This window comes from Euprymna scolopes, chromosome 40 (genome assembly GCF_053919585.1).
Source record: "Euprymna scolopes isolate OS-2025 chromosome 40, ASM5391958v1, whole genome shotgun sequence".
Lineage (NCBI taxonomy): Eukaryota > Metazoa > Mollusca > Cephalopoda > Sepiida > Sepiolidae > Euprymna > Euprymna scolopes.
Window position 1 is genome coordinate 15,747,311 of NC_136521.1, and position 24,578 is coordinate 15,771,888.

General features: G+C 32.9%; 1 protein-coding gene across 1 annotated transcript; it reads right to left on the reverse strand.

Annotated features, from left to right (window-relative positions):
• Positions 1 to 2,932: 2,932 nt before the first annotated feature.
• LOC145265740 (S-crystallin SL20-1-like) lies at positions 2,933 to 24,485 on the reverse strand. The gene is made up of 6 exons (XM_080121794.1): positions 24,322 to 24,485; positions 16,974 to 17,069; positions 14,537 to 14,652; positions 11,200 to 11,256; positions 7,706 to 7,813; positions 2,933 to 3,199 (listed from the first exon to the last, which is right to left on the reverse strand). Exons 1-6 carry the CDS (start codon positions 24,452 to 24,454, stop codon positions 3,035 to 3,037), a joined length of 675 nt encoding a protein of 224 aa, XP_079977920.1. The 5' UTR covers positions 24,455 to 24,485; the 3' UTR covers positions 2,933 to 3,034.
• Positions 24,486 to 24,578: the final 93 nt, after the last annotated feature.

The following is a 24,578-nucleotide window of genomic DNA, read 5'->3' on the forward strand; positions in this document are numbered from 1 at the left end:
AGTCAGGTGATGTGGTAGGGCGGGCTGTCGCCTGGTACATCTACTACTAATTACGTCACCTCAGAGAAATCCCCTATTCCTTGTATGTGCCTGTGATTCTGCAAACTCTCTCAGACCTGTTACTCACGATCGAGAGGATAACCTTGTAACGTGTCGGTCTGGTACTGCACTGGTTAGCATCGGAAACGAAATTATATTTCGTCATGTCTCTCAATGTGACATCAAGTTGTCATTTCTCACCGAACAATAAAATTTATCCTCTTTCAGCAGGGTTGGATGCCGTTGCCCTGGCATCCAACAATACTTAACGAATAAAACACTCATATCACCCTGTCATTTTCCAGTGTTTCGGGAGCCTCAGCCCTACCAAATGGGGAGCCCAATCGCTCCCTGGTATGGTCACACCACAATTTAGTGGATTCACGTCTTGTGTGAGTGAGTAAATAAACACGTTAACTATTCTGCACTTTCTAAATAAATTGTTAAATATTCTGCCCTTTAAGCTGACAATTTCCACGATTGTATTCGATACAATACTGTCCAAACATGTCCTCCAAAATCCGAGACACTGATGTATAAATTCCCTACTCTAAAATGTCTTGAAGTCTGTGAAAAACAACGTTTTTTTTCAAACGAGTTGCATCTTATTTGCATATGAGGTTATGAAAAATCACGTTACTTCACGAGATTGTCAGCATATAAATAGAGGAAGTATCTATTTTTATTTATTATTTTTGTCAGCCAGCAGACACTACAAGCTATACAAAAACAGGTTTATACCATTTTTAAAGACCTTTAATCACAGTGTGGAGCGATTTCCACAAAAATGTTTATAAACGAAGGTCTGCATGTTATGTAAACTATGTTTGCAGAATAGTACAGGTTCGCCACTTGCAATTCAACGAAGACCCGAGTTCAAATCCTTACACCAAACACAACATAATAGTCAACCATATATATATATCGATCTATCTATCTATATATATATATATATATATATATATATATCTGTCTCTCTCTGTCTCTCTCGCTCTCTCTCTCTATGTATATGTTCTGTTATAATAATATCTCCCTTACTCTCCCTTACTCTCCCTCTCTCTCTCTCTCTCTCTCTCTCTCTCTCTATATATATATATATATATATATATATATATTATAACAGAACAGTAACAATAATCGAACACAGATTGTATGCTTTCTTGCTTTGGCAGAGTCAACAACACATAACTGGGTTCTAGTCTAAAAATTCACAGCTAGAACTCATCTCTCTACCACAGCAGAGACATTTTCTTTTACCCTCACCCTGTCCCTCATTATCTACCTATCTATATTCTCTATCTCACTATCTTTTCCTATCTTTTTATTTTTATCTATATCTATCTCTCTATCTCTCGCTCTCAATTTATCTCTGTTCAATTACCAAAAAAAAAAAAAAAATACAAACAGCTTTCATGACAATAGTTTTGTTTCTTAGACAATCTATTTGTAATACAAAACAAATTTTCAACCACTAATTGTCATGACAAATAACACCCTTTCTGAGAACCCAACTTTCATACACGTCAGTTTAACATTCAAAGTCGACATGAATTAGATATTGTCAAGGCTGCTGCAAAGAAGGTGGGCTCTTTCTAGCATCCTGGAAAATTACACGTACCCAAGAGTACCGTATATCAAAGCCATTATTTTTATTCTTAGCAGATTTTTAAAAAAGAGTTTCAAATCTAATAAGCGGCCAAGTTCTAACTGTTGTCCATCCCCGCAGTGTTGTATATTTGTGTCTGTTTTACATGTACTTTAATGGAATGTCCTCTGATGATCTTATAGAACTTGTTTCTTCTCGATGCATATGGTCCCGACTAACTCGACAAGCAGCATAATCCCACCACTTCACTGTGGAAGTCCCTAGATACTTGACAGCTTTCTACTTTAATACTTTATTCTATCTGGATGCGAGATGTTCGAATTCCCTCCCTGTTCTCTGCTTAGATGACTGTATTTGCATCCATAATTTTAAATGTAATTTAAACAGGCATCTCGCTACGCAACTCCCTACAATCCCCTGTTAGTGTTATACCCGGTTTAAAAAATTACAATGAAAGCATAGCACGGGAATATTGTAGCAAAATTTATTAACAAGACGAACATCCTCATTTGGTTCACCAGGTATCGACTCTGCATTTATGCCTTGTCTTCCGGTATGTATTGTGTATGGATGAGTTCATTCGTAGGTAACAGATATCGTAATATGACTGTTACGCTCGAATGGTGTTCGTTACAGTTCAAAATTCTCTCAGGCCCTTATGCCGTCTGGCATCGTCGAAAATTAACAAATAAAGTAAACAGAAAATTTTTACTCGGCTTTTCTTATTTTCAACACAAGCCGTTTTTCTTTCTCCCCATCTCAACACCAGTTTAAATGTCTCTCTTTGCGGGGCGCCACATGTGCATCTCACCTGATAGTGTTTCTCTTTCTGTTTCACGATAGGCCATGCGTAGATAGATATTTCTTGTTTTCGACTAGCAAGTCAATCTTTTACGACCGCACTGTTTCTTCTCTCGACCATGTGGTGTGATTTTTTTTCTTTTTCTTTGTCGCGCCTGCTGGAGCACACATTCTAATTTGCATAAGTGCTTTTTTTCGGCTATTGCTGCAAATATCCTCGCAAGTCAGCTATCTTACATCTCCTGCTGATATTTTCTAATGGGCTCATACGCGCTCTGTTACAGTTAGACATGATCCCAAATAATAACCGACTTGAAGTGGCAGTACGCCATGCGGGGGTGGGGTTGAGGGAGAAGAGTAAAATTTAATGATCAAAAACAAATGTAAAACAAAAAAATGAAGATATCATTTTTGTTTATTGTCAAATCAACCATTTAATATTTAATACAAAAATTTGGAATATGATTTAATTCCACACACAATCATTCTGTACGTATTCGATTTACAAGATATTTAAGAAGTTGAATTTTTTTTCCCCATTCAACTTATTAAGTCCATAATAATTTCTATTTCTTTAACATTTTTGGTTTACCAGCTGGTGTTACAACGGATCTTCAGGTAGGACGCAATCTTCGGGTGGCTGGCGACACGGTTATAGAGTGCCATCATCTTGGGGTAGCTGCTGAACATGGACTGGTTCTCCATGTACATGTTCTCCATGCAACAATAGAACATCATGTCACACCACATCAACTGCAAAAGACAAGAAAAAATCAGTTCGTTTTGTTTAAACTGACGGTATGCCATGTTTGGATTTAAATATTGCTGTGTACGCGGTTTGGTCATCAGTGGAACTAGCAAAATAATACATTTTAAACGTGTTCTTTTATGAAGAGGAGAAAGTAAGTTTTTAATGTTTGGTTTTGGAAAGAAATAATTCACATATGAGAGAGGGACTAGCATTCTCTTAATTAATTAACTGCTTATGAAAAGAAAATAATTAGACACCTCGAAGAGAGATACTAGATGACATTTTTTTTAGTTAACATATCATTATTCGGCTTCCCCACGTGACTCCCATAGACAATCTCACTGTGACCTTAGGACATACGGCACAATCATATTGACACACTGATTCTCGTCAAATCACCGAAGTTAAGCAACGTCGAGCCTAGCTAGTACCAGATGGTGACCATTTGGGAAGGCAAGTCGCTGTACCTACTGCGAAATGAAATACTAGGTTGGGACACTGGCGTGGTCTGTCCTTCTCTAGAGCGTAAGTCGTGGCAGGCAACCCACCTAGTGATGGCGTTACGATAAAAAAAAGACCATTGATAACCCTAACGAAGTATAAAGTATTCAGCTACGGACAAGATTTGAATTACACTACAAACTCGTGTCACGAGTTCAATCCCGGTTGCGGCCGCATGTTACGTTATGTTACGAAACTTTACTTTCTTTCTCAAACTCGATATTTGTGACGTCATACATCATATCGCTGACATCTTTTTGTCTTGACTTATTTGACCTCCCTAACCATACTCAACATCGTTTGTCCGTTATTTGAACTTATTTATCCTTCAAACTTTGTGTCACTTTGTACTGCACTTAGTTAGGCCTTTATCAAGATTAGTATTAGCTGATGAAATCGCTATATAAGACTACCTATTATATAATATAAAATAAGAAACAGGTGGACATCGCGTACTGATATTTAAGGAGGTATATCCTTCAGTTGTTACAACATTATTAGCGATGTGTCTTACACTGCTTCCATCGGCAGGCTGACGTAAAACCTGCTTCTTTGTATAACACGATATCTTTGACGTCATTGCAGCTGACATCACTTTGTTTTTTTTCTACTTCGTCCCGTTAAGATTCGTGGAAATTTATTTTTTTTCCAAACGTCGTGTTATTTCAATCCGTACTTTGTTCATCACTTGTCAGAATTAACGCTAGGTATAAGGTTATTTATTATGTAACAAGAAGTTAAATGATCTTGCTAGACAGGGCATAGCCTCACTCTGGAATCAAAATCTGGTCTGGCAACTGACGACAATGTGAATCGAAGAATCCTTTTTACTGATAATTATTTTCAATAATATCGATTGAACCAGATAAAACCATTTTTTTGCCGACGCAGAAATACGTAAAAAGTCCGAAAAAGCCGGATCACGACGAACTGAAACAAAGTTCAGAACGAGGCGGATTTCTTCCAAAAAATATATAATTATAAAAGAAAAAACGCATACGTTTTTATGACAATTTATCAATTTTTTAACAAAAAAATCAATGAGGTATTTTATTACAGAGTAATTAAAAATTAATATTTTGGGGGTAAATTATGATTTTTAATACATTTAAATTATAAAAAAAACAAAAAAAAAAAACATTACCAGTGAAATTCACAGGACAAATGTTTAATTAGTATTATGGTAGTTTGACGCTTACAAAAACTGTTCGGTTTTTGTCTGGTTCAAAATATGTGCAAATATTTTTTGTTTGCCTTTATTAGTTTAAATAGAAATTGTCGTCTACTTCTTGATCCTTCTTATTGTTTTAGTATTCGACCCCCTCCGTCTGTTTATGTAAAAAAAAAATAAATGGACTGACGTCACCAATGATTGAATATCTGTCGGGCATCAACTAACTCAATGTACAAGTGAACTCTGTATGCTCAGTATCCAGTGAGCCTGCCGGGGCCACAACAAACAATTGCGGGCGATTAACAGAATCCCTAACGTATGTACGAATATTTAGATACTGCTGTGTAAAAATGATGTTAAAATTAAGTTAAAAGTTGGATTTTCAATTAAAAGTTAAGTTAAAGCTACATGCTTCTTGACATTTATGTTACAGAGAGAAAGCCGTTAGTGAGACGTGGCAAATGAGCGAATGAAACATTTCTAAGAGAAGGCTCAACTGTTTAGCCAGGAGCGTAGAAGTACTTATTTGAATCTATAAGTGATTCGACTCACGACAGGATCCCTACCTCCCCCGATTCATTTTCAAACAGTTAGACTATTATGCCAGATGAGCTAGTAAATAAAGCCCCCCCTCTTGGGTTGAGCACTATCGTAAATAATCTCACTCGCCACTTAATTTAGCTGAAAAATGCGAAGCTCGCGGTTTGCTTACAAACAAACGTTTGAGCACTTTACGAGTGGCGGACGGATGTTTATTTAAATAGACATTCGGACAGATTAATTGCGGCCACCGCTTCCGTAGTCAGGGGGTAGAACTGCCGACTGTCATCACAACGGTTCCAGGTTCGATCCTCGGCTTGGGATAGGTGTTAGTCTAGCGGCACTGATGAGTTGTGAAACAACGAAACAGGTCTGTATGTCGATGACTAAAATATATTTTATATACATATATATATATATATATATATATATATATATATATATATATATATATACTGTATCATTATAACATGGTAGGGTTTGAATATATGGTTAAGTTTTAGTTTTACTCATTTAGAACGGCTTTAAAGCATCACCGCTCACTCCTTTGGAGGATAAAATTAGAAACAATTTGTACAATTCATTGGTCATTTTTTCCTAATTTCCATTCATTAAAACAAAAGTTATAATAAAATTACTGGTGTTCAAAAATCTTCAGAATAAGTAAGGAACGTAAGAGATTCTCTGTTGGTTATCATAGCAACTTTTTCGTGGTCGACACGTGCATAAATCATATCCGGAATGTCGCTCAAATTTCATATTATTTGGGTAATATAGGGTTAACACAGGTGATGCTCTTTGCCATGCTAGGGCTGATAAATCTTTCGCTTACGACGTCTCCCGTTAATTCTGTTTCTCTCTTTTCTGCCCCTTCTTTCTGTTTATTTACTTAATTACGTCTTTTATTTGATTTGTTTATTAAGTCAATTTACGAAGTGGGTAATATTTTTTTATGGATTATCGACAACGCGTATGATATTGAACGCAATAAAAGGAACTATTATTTCAAAGCAAAACCTGGAAAAATCATGGATTGCATAGAATAGTAATATGCTTAAGATTTAACTTAGAAAAGTAAAAGAACTAACTGTAAAAACTAGAAACGAAATAAAAAGCAAGACATTCTCGGAACTAATATAATACGTTTATAACTTAAAGTATTGCAGTATTAAGAATTTTGTTAAAAATTCAATTTAACATTATATATAACTTCTTTATGCTGCAATAATTTAAGTTATAAATTTATTACATTTTTACTAGAATATTCTGTCTTTTTCTTTTTCAATTTTGACAACTAGTCGCTTACTTTTCTATGTTTAATCTTAACCATATTACTCTTCATGCTCGCATTTTTCTATGAAATATATACATATGTAATATATATATATATATATATATATATATATACATACTAGCAAAAGTACCCGTCGTTGACTGGGTTCAAAAACAGCCTACAGAAAATGGACTCTGATTTATGAAAGTATGATAGGCTATTAAAAGGAAGGGTTGTAAAGAGATAGCTTCGAATTTGTGGGTATCAAAACAAAAGCAAAATATAATGAAAGTAAAAATAAAATAGATAAACCCCATAATTTATTATACCATACCTGTCCACACTGAAACACTTATCACAATATTCTGTGGATCTATATTAAAAAAAACTTGTTAACTTTGTGACATATTTCCATCCTATGGAGGTCAGGCGCGAACGCAGACCCCACAATTTTATCATACCATGCCTATTTAAGTTAAAACATACTTATCTAAGTATTATTATGTACATCTATATCAAAAACACTTGTAAACGTTTTTTTTTTAATTTTTAAATTTTTTATTTCCATACTTTGTGGACCAGGCGCGTACGCAGACCCCACAATTTTAATGAATCATCATTATGCCAGATCAAACATACCCATTCCTGTGTGTCGATACATCTTCTATCATTATATGTGATCAGTTTTCTATAATAGTCAACCATATAGGAGCCTATTCGTGACCAGGCACACACACAGACGTTCAGCTTTATATATATATATATATATATATATATATATATATATATATATATATATATATATATATTGTATGGCGAAACAAGGGGGAAAACCTGTGGCCTTTTTAGAAAATTCTTAACGTTTCGTACCCATTTTCGGGGGACTTCGCTAGGAGAATCATAAGAATGATTGAGAAAAATAAACTATACCAAATATGTATATATACATATGTTATATGTATGCATATGTAATATTGTTTAATACCGATGTTTTTACAGGAAATATTTAATGATACGTACCATATCACCCATGAAGAATTTGTTACCACCATCGCGCATGATCAGTGTCCTTTCCATGAAGGGCATGATACGGTTGAAGGTGTTCATGTACCTCCATTGCAGATAGTTCTGGAATAGAAAAGCAGTTCCGTATAGTTAACAATCCATATAATATTAATGCTCTGCATTTAAACTTAATATTAATGTCCTATATTTAAACTTAATATAAATACCATGTGTTTAAACATAATATTAATATCATGTATTTTAATATAATATCACTTTTTGTACTTAAATATAATATTAATTTTCTGTATTTAAATATAATATTCATGTTCTGCATTTAAATAGTTCACATATAGAGATGTAGAGTGAGTGAAAAGAGGCGAAGTGAGAGGAATTGAATGATATAAATAAAAGAAAATAAATAGAAAGGAGATAAAGTACAGACAGAAAGGGAGGACGAGAGAACAGAAATAGTTGAGACATGGGAAAACTAGAGAGATAGAGAAATAAAGAGAGAGAGATAGAGAGAGAGAGAGAGAGAGAGAGAGAGAAGTGGGAGATAGTGTTACGTATTTAATGCAACCAAAAGAGACATGACTAATCTTCCTCACTCTATCATCAGTTACAGGACATGTTCCTGACTGAATTTACATCTATATTCACCCCGTAAAACAATCACATTTGACTAGCTACAACAATTATAAAAAGTTTTTCTCTCTCTCCTATCTCTTTCTGCTCTCTCTCTCTTACTCTCTCTCTCTTTATCCCTCTCCCATCTCCCTCCTTCCTAAAACCAAACGAAAATTCTATAAACAAAACCCTTATTCCTAAATCTGTCCGGCTGTGGAACACAATACCGGGAGGTTGCTTTCCAGCTGGTAAAACATAATCGTTTTCAAGTCCAATATGAACACATTCTTGATACCCTTTTAAATAAACCGATTCGTCTTTATTGCATATTATTACTTGGACTATGACAACAGCATATTATTTTTCTTTTTTTTTTTACTCTCGAGTATATATCCGACACAGTTAGACACAATTAATCAACTGAGAATCACATCACTCTACATAAAAACATATCAATGGAATGAGAATCAAAACAAGTAAAAGAATATATATTATTCCTTAATTGGAATTCATTTATGAGATGAGCATTATATATATTTATTCATTTTTGTTTCGGACTATTATTCTCATCTTTATTAGTTGTTGTTTTTCATCTTTCGGCCAACTATTCCTCTGGCCTTCGTCAGGTGGTAACCGCAACGATAGGAACTTCAGAATCTCCTAACTGCATTTTCAGCCATCACTGCCATCCGTAGTTGTTGTCGTCTCACCACATTTTGGCCAAGTAAACCTTCGGGGCCCGTAGCGCAGTTGATAGAGACGTTGAATCTCTACAGTTCCAGATGAACATTGTCTGAAGATAGCGGTTTCAATCCTACCCAAAGCGTGCCAGAGGTTTACTTGGCCAAAATGTGGTTAGACAACAACAACTACGGATGGCAGTGATGGCTGAGAATGCAGTTAGGAGATTCGAAGTTCCTATCCGTCGCGGTTACCACCTGACGAAGTCCTGAGGAATAGTTGGCCGAAACGTTGTGAATAAACAAACCAATAAAAGATGAAAAACAACAACTAATAAACATGAGAATAATAGTCCGAAATAAAAATAAATTAATATAAGTAGAAAAATATGCTGTTGTCATAACCCTAATTATTACCAGTCATCTGTTGTCTTACCATCCACCTGAAAATCATTGAAGCCTTAACCTCGAGTGGCGTTTAGGCTTTGAAAGTGATGACTTCTTGATGAAAATACGACAAAAAAAATATAAACGAAATTGATCGAAGAACATTACCTTAATAGAAGAAAACTGCTTGCTTATTACAACAACAATTCTCGCTTATACTAATCTGGTGTCAAATCTAAGGGGGGTAATTACGTTAGGCTAAACAAATAAGCAAATAGTACAGAAACAATTGTGGACGTTGAAAACATACGTAACTTATTAGACTATAATTGCCGAGTTTGTTTAAACTTTATATACGACAACAAAAATAAAAAATAAAAAAATTAAAACAAGAATACTAACCTAAACAAAGATCCAACGTTAATCATAAATGTTGGTTGTTTTATTTTACGGCATATCAGCTCTTTTCAGATATTTTAATGCCGAATCCGTAGTTTTGGAAAACATTTTACGCTTCAAGATTTCTATTTTATATCTTAGTATATATTTATTCTTCGTGTTTGGTTTGATTATTTTGTAGAGCAAAATTATTGTTTTTTGTTTTGGTGTGGAAAACCTGACTGAATACTTCAAAGGGAGAAAAAAACAGATAATATCAATATTTTGTGGATTTTAAATCAAATTGCCTATACCTACGGACGACCTAATCTGGTATCACAAGGATTCATAAATGTAGAATATATTTTGTAGAAGAAACAAGAGATAAGTATCCTCTCTGTCAGATGTCCAAATTATATGTAGATTTTTGTATTCGTTAATAAATTTATTAAAGCGTTATATATTTATTAGCATTCTTACATTTTATTTATTAGCATTTTTAATCGTTTTACTTTTATTTTTTATGCGTTAATTAACAAGATTATGTATTTTTTACGATGTTAAAAATTGTGTAATTTTTACTATGTTAATAAAAACTGTGTCATTTTTACTTCGTTAATAAACATTGTGTCATTTTTATTATGTTAATAAATATTGTGTCATTTTTACTTCGTTAATAAACATTGTGTCAATTTTACTTCGTTAATAAACATTGTGTCATTTTTACTTTGTTAATAAACATTGTGTCATTTTTACTTCATTAATAAACTTGGTATCATTTGTACTTCGTTAATAAACACTGTGTCATTTTTACTTCGTTAATTAACATTGTGTCATTTTTACTTCATTAATAACTTTGTGTCATTTTTACTTCGTTAATAAACATTGTGCCATTTTTACTTCATTAATAAACATTGTGTCGTTTTTAAACATTGTGTCATTTTTACTTCGTTAATAAACAGTATGACAGTTCGTCAATAAACATTTTTGCATTTTCAATATGTTAATTGTAACAAATATTGGTTATCATTCAAGAATTACCCTAGATTATTTGTTCCGTAATGGAAGTGACCCAGTCATGCGTATACGTCGGCCTAGTAAGATTAAAAAACAATGATTAATTCACATGATAACTTTGCAGATATTTGTTGACTTGAAAAAGACAATGTAGTAGTCGGTAGAAAAAAGATACCCGGTAGATTTCTTTGCAGTTTTATGAGCATGACGAGTGGTTCTTACTGGATGGAATCAATTTAGATCCTCAAGTTCTGGGTTTGATCTAATTGAAGGAGTTACCTTGATGACTAGTGACCAAAGTGGGCAATTTTATCTAGAGCTGACATCGTCATAATGTCAACAGTTAAAAATGGTACTCGTCCCCAAAATGAGAAATCGATTAAGATGAAGAGAAATGAAAACAAGAGATCTACTTACATCATAGTTGCAGTCACTGCTTCCCATATCAGAACCCATCATACCATCATTGCCGAACTAGAAAGAACAGTTAAAAAATAGTATTGTTATTAATCCACGATTAGAATTATTAAATACGAAATTTCAATAAACATTTTTAATTTCATCACTTTATATATATATATATATATATATATATATATATATATATATATATATATAACTACTTAATTTACTCACATAAAATTAATATACGAAAGTATTGAATTACGCGTAAACTTTAAGTATTTACTTCAAAAGTGTTCAATACGTAGGTAAAGCTAGTTAGTAAGTTATAAAATATATATGGCGATTAAGCTACACTGAATATTCCGCGTTTCATCCACTCTAGGATTCTGCAGGCTTATGCGCATAAGCCTGAAGAATCCTAGAGTGGACGAAATGCGGAATATTCAGTGTAGCTTAATCGCCATACACATTTTATAACTTACTATATATATATATATATATATATATATATATATATATATATATTAGTAATGAGGCGATTATTTCCGATTCCGATACAATTACCGATTCCTTACTAAATTCCTGATTCCGATACAATTACCGATTCCGCTTCTTTATAAATCTCTAAATGTTTAACTATGAAATTGTTATTTTTTCCAAGTCTTGTTAAACACAAGTTAAACGTAGAAATAGTTGCTCAAGCGTAAAAACAATGCACATGTAAGTAATGGTCTATAGATTTTATTATTAGTTAAAATTATTACTATTAGTTAAAATTATTACTATTAGTTAAAATTATTACTATTAGTTAAAAATCAATAAATATTCATCATTTTGTCACTAAAACCAGAAGTGGAAGCCTTTGTTTTTAAAAATTAAAATTTAAAGAAAGATAATTAAAAGAATTGTTTTTGGCATCAGGAAATAGTTACTAATTTCTCAAAATTCGATACTCCTAAAATTTCGATTTTTTCGATTTTCGATTCCGATCCATGGTTCCAACACTAATTATATATATATATATATATATATATATATATATATATATATATATATATATATATATATATATCAGAAAGAAACGTGGATTAATGTACTGGATTTAAGACTGCCTCTTATTACGAGGCCGTCTGGAGCTCCTGAGAAGACGACTCACATCGTCAAAACGTAGATTTTTGCACGTAGGATTTTTTTTTTTTAATAATTATATGTGTTCACTTATAATAGCTCTTAATATGTATTGAGCACTTTGGAAAAATATTGGTTTGAAGTTCAATACAACAGATTTAATAATATATATATATAATTATATATATAATCATATTATTATTATTATTATTATTATTATTATTATTATTATTATTATTAGATTTTTTCATATTTCGACAAAAAAATTTATGTATCTATTTTTACTGTTTATTTCGACAGTCCTTTGAATTCCTTTTCATAATTATTAATTTTTCAAAGTGTTATCAGCTTATACAAGTATTAATCTTTCAATCCGTTTAATTTAGCATCACTAGGAAGATAAACTGCACTTTTTTGTTTAAAAATATTGAAAGCTTCTAAAGACGATACATATATATATATATATATATATATATGTATATATATATATATATATATATATATATACATTTTATTTTTTATTACCTATCTTTCTGTTAAGTTACATCATTGGTTCAGCTACCCGGCCATTTTGTTTTTTTTGGCCGTCCGTAGCTTCCTTAGACTTTTAAACGGCCGGGTAGCTGAAACAATAATGTAACTTAACAGAAAGATACGGTAATAAAAAATAAATAAAATGAACTCATTTTTTCCCGTGGTATTTTGACCTTAATAGGATTAAAAATCAAGATATTTCATGCAAATACATTATGCACAAACGGCAGTACAATATCTGAGGTTTGTTATAGGCTTATTAGTTCTCAAATTCCTCGATAATTTTAGATTTCTATACTTTTTCTGCTGAGAAGTCACGGCCAAAATCGGTTAAGATCAATGGAAGTGGTAAAATATTTTCTCTCTAAAAAATTCCTCCTCCCCCTGTCACCACTTAACACCGTTTGAAGATCGTTCACAAGGAACAGTTGAGAAGAGAACACCGGTTTGGCTTCGTAGTTCTATCATGTGAAGTTATTTAAAATCACAAAACAAAGCTGCAGTGCTCTGTGGCGTAGTGGTTAGGGTGCTGGACAATTCACATTATATTTTCACGTTCGCGCCGACCTACCATAGTGTTTTTTTTTTTTCCTAAACAACTGGAATGGACTTTTCTTGGTGGCCGAACTGTTAACGTTGCAGACGTTTTTTTTTTTTTTTCACACTTTATTTTCCTACTTTTACTCATGACTCCGGGTTTGATCCTTCCTACTTACCTACCATAACATTTTTTAAAACTCTCCCCCCCCGTCCCGGAAACAAACACTCGGGCAACGCCGGGTACCCCCGCTAGTAAAAAATAAAACGCATAATTGCTCTACAACAGTATTGAGCACGTTCTTCAGTTTTTATTAATTACCATTTCTATTAAATATATATATATATATATATATATATATATATATATATATATATATATAGTAAGTTATAAAATGTATATGGCGATTAAGCTACACTGAATATTCCGCGCTTCATCCACTCTAGGATTCTTCAGGCTTATGCGCGAATTCTGTGGTTGTTTGTCGTTTTTATGTCCGCATCTTCTATTGATATTTTTGTTAGCCAATCAGCTTTCTCGTATTCACCGCGCCCTTCTCATCAGCCAATGAGCAAGCATTTATCTGACAAAGGCCTATTTGACCTCTGGTTGCCCTGTTCCTTTGTGTGAGCTCTATTTTGCCTGGATATTTAGTTTCTTGATCTGTTTTAAATCTAGATTAGTGTTTTTTTTTTAAATGTTTATGTTAGTTTATATATAAGTATATATATGTGTACACACATATATGCACACATATATATACATATATATACATACATATATGTGTGATCGTTTATGTATATTCATGTTTATTTAATTTATTTATTTGTTTATTTTCTATTGTTTTTGTTTGTATTAAAACTATTTTGTATCGCTATCCTAGAGTAAATTTTATCTTGTGAACACAGTTGTTTGCTATTTCTCTACTACAGTTTAATAGATGTTGGGGTTCTTTAAAGTACAGGATAGCAAATTTTTCATGAAGGCATAATCTACATGGGTCGTCTAGGTCTCTACACGTGGTAGCTTGTCATATTATTTTCCATTCCACTAACGGCAACTGTCCGCTTTCCTTGAGTTCCCAGTATTTTTTTTATTTATTTAGATGATTAGGAAGGTTGATCGGGTTAAATAATTAAACCGACTCACCCTGAAGCGTCCATTCTTCCAGTGGTAGTACCTCATGTAATCGTGCATGATTTCATAGAAGCAATCGCTGATGTAGTCACACCTCATCATGTCCATGTTGTTCTTGGGGTAGTATCCTAACGAAAATAAAATAAATATACAAATAGAATATACAATACTCAATATACTAAGATGAAAAATATGAAGGATGATAGTGTATATTTGCTACTGAGTATCAATCAATAATTTTTTATAGTTGCTATTGATAATCGAAGCTACGAAAATACGAAAATATCATTTTAGACAGTACGTTAAGTAGTTTTAAATTTTACTTCAAATTTGGAAATAAGATTAACAAAATAGATAATAATATACTGTAAAAATAAGTTTGTATGTACGTTATCACTCTGCACACATTTCTTAAAACGCAATGCGAAAATAGTAATTTTTGAAGTTTCGTCTGAGGACACTGTTTTGTTGTACTAGAATAGCGCGGATGCGCGTATGCAAATGAATGTGAAGTTACGTCACTAGGGGTAAAGACTATTAATAAGAGAAATAGAACGATTACGCGAGAGACGTGGATAACTTTCGCGATTACGTTCGAGGCGTGAAGGACGCTCGATGAGACAATCATGTGAGATACATCACAACAGTTAAGGAATAATGGGGAAATATGCTTTGTTGCTACAAAAGAACAAGCGAGTTGGAGTTATTTCCTATTCTTTGTCTTGGTCTCCTTTGCGACTGAAACTAGACACAACGTGTTGGTTGCCGAACAACGTTACACTTGAACTAAAATACACATGTGGGTAAGACTCAAAGCAAAATATCTTTTATGCTCAGAAATAGTGCAATAATAATGTTGGGTCTGCGTTCGCGCTGGGCATGTTTATAATGGAAATACGTCAAAAATAATAAAACGTATTGAACATAGACCCGTATAATAAAATATGATCTTGGACGAAGATTAATAAAATATATAATAATATGCTTACAATATAATATGTATTTCTTCGTGCATTATCACCTTTCAACCCTTTCCTAAAGATAGGACCGCCCGTGGCAGAAGAGAGAATGCAAAAAATAATTTTTAAATTTTCATCTAATAATGCTCGTAATATCGAGCATGAAACTTACACTAATATACTTATTTAGGCTACGCTCGAAGTGGAGTAACGGTTCTGTCTTAAAATGGAACGTTGATACCGTAGAGTCTGCATTCACATTGGCTTTTATAGAATGGAAGTATGTCTCAAACTTCTACAAAGCTTCGTGGATAGACCTGCATAACAAGCTATTTCCTTAAACTGCATCAATCAGGGTATCAAGTATATTTAAGCTTGCACAGCATTGAGAAAATGATATCGTGGGGTCTCTGTTTAAACCGGATGTCCATAGAGTCAGAATTTATTAAAACTCCTACAAGGATACTACCGTGTATTTTTCACGTGTTTCGCTAGTAAATAAATAGTTATGTTTAGTTTGCTTACAATTTTTGCGTAAAATAAGTTATTTTTAAACAAGACTAATAAACAAATTAACAAAATATGGTCTTATCTTAAAATATCAACTGTTAAGAACTCTTTACAAAGCATCGTCTACTCCACTTACTAAGCTGAAATATGCAGGTAATCTAGAAGTCAACCTACTTGGATTGATGTAACAAATAGCTTATTTCTGTAAATCCTCTTCAAATTCATCTCGTGTCTTTCAATTATAAGCGTGTCCTCTTTTCATTTTGATATTATCATGGATGACTCTTCTCTTATGGAAACTTTTTTGGTCTTTATTTCTTATCAAATCTTTCTTGCGTTTCATAATATAAGATCCATTGCTCCTTTAATTTCTCGTAAAGTCGGTTCTTTCTATGGCTCTTACGCGTCCATCGTACCTGAGACTATTCTCTGTCTCTGCAAATCAACTATCGCGATGTATGAAGTACTGTTGTCATAGTTGGGTTGGTCAATCTCTGTCGCATGTAGCGTGTTGATGACGTGAAAAATGTACCTGTGATTTTATTGTCTCCCGTCAATTTCTACTCTGCAGCCTCTCTCACACATGCTGCTAGTCTCAGTCTTTTTTATAAATACGATTATGCCACGTGTTCTTCATGAAATTCTAATCTATTCCTTGCTTCTTTTGTTCCAGCTCGTTTGACTTGTTGGTCTTATGGTCTTCTTTCTCTGTGAAATACATAGTAATTCTTATTCCAACAGATTCTTTTTAAGATATACAGTTGTGTAACTCTTTTGATACTGACTGTTTTCCTCCCACATATAGTTTTTCTCTTTGTAAAAATAAAGCGAATAGACGTCTCTTTTAACAAAGATCATCCTCCGTTCTTTACAGTTTCTTACATCAAGTAGCTCCGCGTTTTGTCTGGAGCGATTCCCATAAAAACTTTGACCTATGACTCAGTGTGTTAAGTTCATGCCTTTTAATTCGCATTACTTACCAAATTCGCGTGCCAAATATCTGGCAATGGCCATGGTCTCCGGCATCCTGTCACCGCCATCCATTTCAAGGCATGGCAGATAATTGCAAGGGAAATCTGAAAAAAAAAACAAAAAAAAAACAAATTAATATAAAACTGAAGATTGTATGAGAGTAGGCAAAAAGTTAACTATGGCATAACATTACTTTTCTTATTTATTTTCCTCACCACGAGAGCTCATTTAGACACAAGATCAGTTTTAATATGAGAAAAATGCTACTACTTGTAAAGGGCACTCTGGCTTGGAACAAAAAAAAAAGGTTACATTTCCTATATCGACTAGTGACTAATAAATAAACGACGCATATAATTGGAACAGACACTACAATTTATTCCTAACCAAATGCCCAAGAAATCGGTCATAAAATATGATTTATCCGTCTGAGTGTTTACAGTCGTACCACTCCGTAAAAAAATATTTTTACACCTATGATTAAAATTACTCTATAATATTAACCTTTCATTGTATACCCTCATATACTAGAAAAATATTATATTTACAGCATATAAGTAGAACTATCGAAATAAATATAAAATTATACGAATTTCCATATTTTAATGACGGCCATCTTGAAGTTATAAGGGAATTGGCCAATCGCTCATTGAAAATAGTAATTTCCTCATGCATATATTAGTCAATTGCTGAATTTATATTATATATTAGCAAAACTGGTTGAAAAGAGTAGAGACATAAATTGCCGTGAATATGCTAAGTAAGATGTTTGATGATGATGATGATGATGATGATGATGATGATGATGATGAATCGATTTTTTTTCTTATTACAAGAAAATTTTTTTATTTCCTTTTTATTATTATTCAAATCAAAACACATGCTTTGCGATCGGACTAGTGGTATAAAGAACAATTTGGAAAGTCAAGTTAATTATGTTTAATATTACCATAACAATAAGTTTAATATTAGCATAACAATAAGTTTAATATTAGCATAACAATATGTTTAATATTAGCATAACAATAAGTTTAATATTAGCATAACAATAAGTTTAATATTAGCATAACAATAAGTTTAATATTAGCTTAACAATAAGTTTAATATTAGCATAACAATAAGTTTAATATTAGCATAACAATAAGTTTAATATTAGCATAACAATAAGTTTAATATTAGCTTAACAATAAGTTTAATATTAGCATAACAATAAGTTTAATATTAGCATAACAATAAGTTTAATATTAGCATAACAATAAATTTAATATTAGCATAACAATAAGTTTAATATTAGCATAACAATAAGTTTAATATTAGCATAACAATAAGTTTAATATTAGCATAACAATAAGTTTAATATTAGCATAACAATAAGTTTAATATTAGCATAACAATAAGTTTAATATTAGCATAACAATAAGTTTAATATTAGCATAACAATATGTTTAATATTAGCATAACAATAAGTTTAATATTAGCATAACAATAAGTTTAATATTAGCATAACAATAAGTTTAATATTAGCATAACAATATGTTTAATATTAGCATAATAATAAGTTTAATATTAGCATAACAATAAGTTTAATATTAGCATAACAATATGTTTAATATTAGCATAACAATAAGTTTAATATTAGCATAACAATAAGTTTAATATTAGCATAACAATAAGTTTAATATTAGCATAACAATAAGTTTAATATTAGCATAATAATGAGTTTAATATTAGCATAACAATAAGTTTAATATTAGCATAACAATAAGTTTAATATTAGCATAACAATAAGTTTAATATTAGCATAACAATAAGTTTAATATTAGCATAATAATGAGTTTAATATTAGCATAACAATAAGTTTAATATTAGCATAACAATAAGTTTAATATTAGCATAACAATAAGTTTAATATTAGCATAACAATAAGTTTAATATTAGCATAACACTAAGTTTAATATTAGCATAACAATAAGTTTAATCGCGTTTTACCTGCGTTATCATCTTTCAAGTGTATTTTAGAACATGAGATCGCCTGACGGAAAAATATTTAATCAAACATGGTCCCCTGTGAGTGCACAGTGAACGAGGCATAAAAAATGACTAAGTTCAGCATTTGTCCCCCCTCCCCCTCATTTAACCAAATCCTAGTGAAAATGAACAAACAGTGCAGTTTTGGGCCTTAACATATGTAAATTTTAGTTCTGCACAATGCAAAAAAAGGAAATGATTAAGCCCATCATTTGCCCCCACCTCACCCCATTTAGCTCCAAAAGTCCCCAAGGTTTTACATATTTAAATTTGAGTTCAGCCCCATGCAAAATGCTAAATAGACACACACAGAAAAAATTAGACAAATATGGTAAAATAGTCCCAAAATGTAGTGCCTTTATTATCACTAAAAGAGCCCCTGGGACACACCCAAGAGTTATCGCGAAGTAAAGACAAAGTTATATAAACAATTAAAAAAAAAAAAATTATAAAAAAATTTAGAAAGTTTTATAAAAATCCAAGGCATCAAGTTATTTTTATAAGTAGAAAAGTGTTAATTTTAGCCATTTTAACCCGAAAAGCCACCCACCCTGGGGGGGGGGTAACCTGAGTTTTCCCGGAAAATCCGTTTTGTTACGTTTTTACTCATATCATGTTTAATGTTTGTGTAAAATTTCAAAATATTCCTAGGTGTACTTATTGAGAAAAGTGTCGACTGACGAACGGATGAAGGACGAACGAACAAGGGTGAATTTACAGGTCCATTCTCCTTTTGTTGGGGGACCCAAAACCATTGGTTGTGGTGGCTAAAGTAACATTCTGACCAATATAGAATGAATTGTTCCTAAATGGAATTATGCTTAAAACCATAGTATTTGCATTCTTTTCGAGAACTCTCTGTCCAATCCTTAAAATAGAAGTTAATGTTTGAGAGTACTGCCTCATGCGCACCGAACATAACACGTACCAACTCCATATTCTAATTCTAATCAAAGTTATCTGGAGGTTGCGAGAGTTCAACTCTTACTGCAGTTAATAATTGACAAACACAATATAATCCATTTCCGAATCTTCTCCCCTGTGACTGACAATATGAGAACAAGCTAGCCAAGTGGATTAAATAAGTGTTCTATTTCAAAGGTTTATATAGTTTGCCGATTTCGATATGCACATTTAAAAGAAGAGGCTGAGAGTGAGAGCAACCACGTTTGCATCTCTCTTTCTCTGACCTCATTTTACTATTCTTATATCTTTTCATATATTTTTTCTGACATTTTTTTCTAAGATAATAATCTTTTTCCAAATTAGATAGAGCCTTTGAAAAAAATTGAACATAATATTCAAAATTATTGAATCACCTAAATTAATTACTATTGATATTGACAATACTATTGCACACACGCATACACGCACGCACACACGCACACACAGACACACACACGCAAACACACACGCACGCACATACACACACACGCACACACAGACACACACACACGCACACACAGACACATACACGCACAAACACACGCACACACAGACACGCACACACACATGCACGCATACACAGACACACGCACACACACACGCACACACACATGCACGCACACACGCAGACACACGCACACAAGCACACACATACACACACAATCTTTTGTACAAAATCAAAACAAACCGGAATATAGGAAGATTTCTCTAGTTCCAATAATTATAGGATCAAACGGATTCGTGATAAATAATTACAAAAACTACCTCCCAAATATACACGATGGACCAAGTGCAAGAGAGGTGCAAATAATTGAACTTAAAGGGACGATTCGAATCTTAAAAAAATATCTCTCGGTTTGAATATTGAGATAGCGGAAGAATGTCTGACATCCGGTAGAATGCCCCATTCCCAACTAGAACAAAATCGTAGGAAAATGGAAAAAAAAAATAGAGAGGAAAACTAGATAATAAAATTACAAATGAGTCACACGAAACATTATTTTATTATAAACTGTTTAAATCTTTGACGCTAATAAAGCATGGAAATAATTATGTTTGTGTAACTCTGCTATAGTTACGGCATTTGAAGTGAGGTGAAGGTTTTCTAGTGGTTAATTTCATGGGCTGACGACTTGTATGTTCCAAGTTCGAATCTAGTTCGTTCCACACAAACACTTAAACTTATTAGGTTGGCAACTGTCTCGTGGTCGATTCCGAAATTACCGGATGTCATTCTAGAAAGAAATTTGTGTAGTACATAATCGAGGAAACCAATGCCGACAAAAAGATCATTGAATTCATAAGATGATGATAATAACTGTATTTCAAAATCTATTTTATTAGTAATTAAAATAAACGATGCGCTGTTCAGTTAATATCTATTTTCCTTTCACAATCGCTAATGGACACTAGATGTACATACTAATGCAGCAGTCGTGAACCTTGGAGCGTTAGAATCAGAAAGCTATGCTGATAAAAGAAAGGGGGGGGGTAAACAGCTTATGCTACATTGGCACGGAGGGCAACATTGTTATTAAATATGAAAAAAAATCTTTGTTTGAAGAAAAATATTAAATATCATGTGATTATATTTAAACGATATTTATTACTTTTCTGCATGAATATCAAGAACAAAAGAAAAATGACAAACATATTTTACAAAAAAATATTTTACTGATAGAAAAATGTTTGGCAGACCAAACTAAATTCACTCGTGACCGGATTTAGCCCGTAGACCGGAAGTTGCCGATCTCTGCACAAATGTATTATACATCAGCGTCGATCCAGGGAACTGGAGAGACTTCAGGGTTACGTCGGCTAAAACGTTGTGAAACTAACAGGCAATACAAGAATACTTATCTTAATAATCAACAAAATACTATATTATAATGTTTTGCTAAAGTTAACGTAACTAAAAAGCGAAACATCGGACAAAAATAAAATCACAACTAACACGTTTATGAAACGTATTAAATGAATTTTCCTCCCGACTTGTATATTTTTAATGTATAGAAATTGTTTTCTCATAATTTCTATCGGTCAGCTTACTTATTACATCACGAAAAAATAGCGTCGACATCTTTAGCTTATTCTTTTTGAAATCGCTCTAGATAAAACATGAAGCCACTTAATGTAAAGGGCTAAAATACTACTTGAAGGTTAAAACCTAGCCAATAGTAAATTAACATTATTCCGAAGCCCCCAAAGCAGTGGAATGTTAGGATTTATCTATTTAATATTATGTAAAATGAGCTATGTGTAAATTTGTTCTCTATGGACTCCTAAACGTCTGGGTTGATATTTTGGAAATTTCACAAAAATGTGCCTGCAAGTGTTTTTAGATAGGTTTTGTATCGGAATGTCTTCGATAAGTATCGATACTAGGTATAGATAATAAAAAATCGATATAAGAAGTAATAGGCGATTTTGAGTAAAGTTAATGTCTTATACAACATAACATCACAAGTGCATTCGAGAAGTGTTATTACTGCACAAACATAAAGGCCCAGCATATAAAATAAATAGTAGTTGCTTGGATACGACAGGAGCCCATTCGAAATGAATGTTTCTGTCTAGAGCACAATTAAACCATGTTACTATGTAAAACTTTAATCCAATATATATATATATATATATATATATATATATATATAATTTTATAAACGCAACAATAAGTCCTATACAGTGCAATGTAAACTAAAATGCATTGTGGAGTATGTCACTGCAGGGAGACATGTGGAGCTTTCTCCCGCTGCACCGCGGGGGAGGGGTACCAGAGCAGGTAATCTATCGAATTATTTGAAAAATGATCGATGTTTCCGATTTCAAAGACAATATAAATATGGAAGAGTGAAATATTTGTTGATCCTCATTCAATCCCTGGCAACCTCAGGTCTCCCTGCTTGTAGACAATATAAGGGAAGTCAGAGTAGCGAAGCTGACGAAGGTAAATCCAAAAGTCAACTATCTACTCCCCGCATTTAATATTTGACAGCATCGGGTTGTGAAGAAAGTAATAACATGATGTAGTCTTAAATTCTAAGGGAGGTAACCTTGGTTGAGTGCTTAACAACACAGACTGAATTAATTCTAATAATGATTGGTTACCAATATTATGTCTGTTTATGGAAATTGTTCCAGACAAACCATAAAGCCATGTGATTTAAAATGCTAAAAATACACTTAAATGTAAAAAAACAAAAAAAAACAGCCATTGTCCCACTTTGTCAAAAACATTACTCATAGAATACGAGAACTAATGGACAAAATAAAGAAAGCGAGAACTTGTTTTGTTTTGTCTTTTGTTAAGTAGGTGGGGAAATCACTGCTTATTAAGGCCATAAAGCCACTTGAGGAAAAGGGTTAATGGCCGGTGGGACTAAAACTAAAAAAAAAACAAAAACAAATAATAATGTCACATAGAGATAAGAATTATGCACGAGAAATTTTAGATGTTGCGGGATGACATCATAATAGACATGGTATTGCTGCGGAAGATAGATAGAGAATAGCACTGGAACTTTCGAGCAGCTTGTCCGTTTTCCCTCCTGCAAGGGACTATCATCTATCCAATGTCGTGTATGAAACGTGAAATATCAAGACCGAGGACTCCTTACGTTTCGATTTTTTTTTATTTCTTTAAATTTTTATTAAAATCATATGTGATTTTCTATTGTTTCCGGAGTCTTGTATAAGTGTTATACCCAATATTTGGAAAGCATCGAAGATTTCAAACAAACGGTGAAATATTATGAATTATAATAATGATTGATTACCAATATTATGAATTATAATGATAAATTCTGAGGGTGACAGTGGTTGAGTGGTTAACGACACGGACAGATGATCTGGGTATCCAAAGTTCGAATCCAGTTCGTTCCATGTAATCACTTTCACTTAGGATGTTTGCTATCTGCACGTGGTCCATCACGTAAGCACACGATGCCTAACTAAAATTTAACATGACTAGAAAATATCGGGGAAACTAATGCTAACAATAGAATCACTGATAGGATAGTGACGACTAACTTCAAATTCAAGGAGATTGCAACTCGAACTTCGAGATATGGTAATTTTTTTTTTACTATTTTTAAGGAATACAGCACTGCCAAAAATTAAAGAACCAAACAACATTTTGTTTTAGGTATGCTGAATGAGATCTTTGAAAGCATTCTAATTTTGAAATAAAAACAATTAAAACAGTTTCAGAGTATAAAAAGCACACTGATCGGTAGAAAATGGAGTTTAAATGCGTTCATGGAAAGCTATTTGTTGGATGTATTTTTTGGTTTTATTACTTTTTTTTAGTGTGTTTGACTATATTGGAAGATTACAGACTTATATACGAAACAGAGAAAGAATATAAAAGAAATGCGGGCTTACCATTTCTACAACGATCCCAGTCTGAGAATTCGTATCTCTTGTCATTGTACTGAGCGCCAGCAGCGGCGAACAGCATACGACAGATCTCAGCACGGCCGCGGCCATTGAAATAATGCAGGGTATAGTTAGGCATGGCGAAGGTTGTTGCTGGCCTTAAAAAGAGCTTAGTCGACGGTTGTGAAACGGAAGTGTTCCAAGTAGCACGACAGCACGTTTGTGGCCGAAGAGCAGAAAGCTGTCGAATTTATTGTCACTGT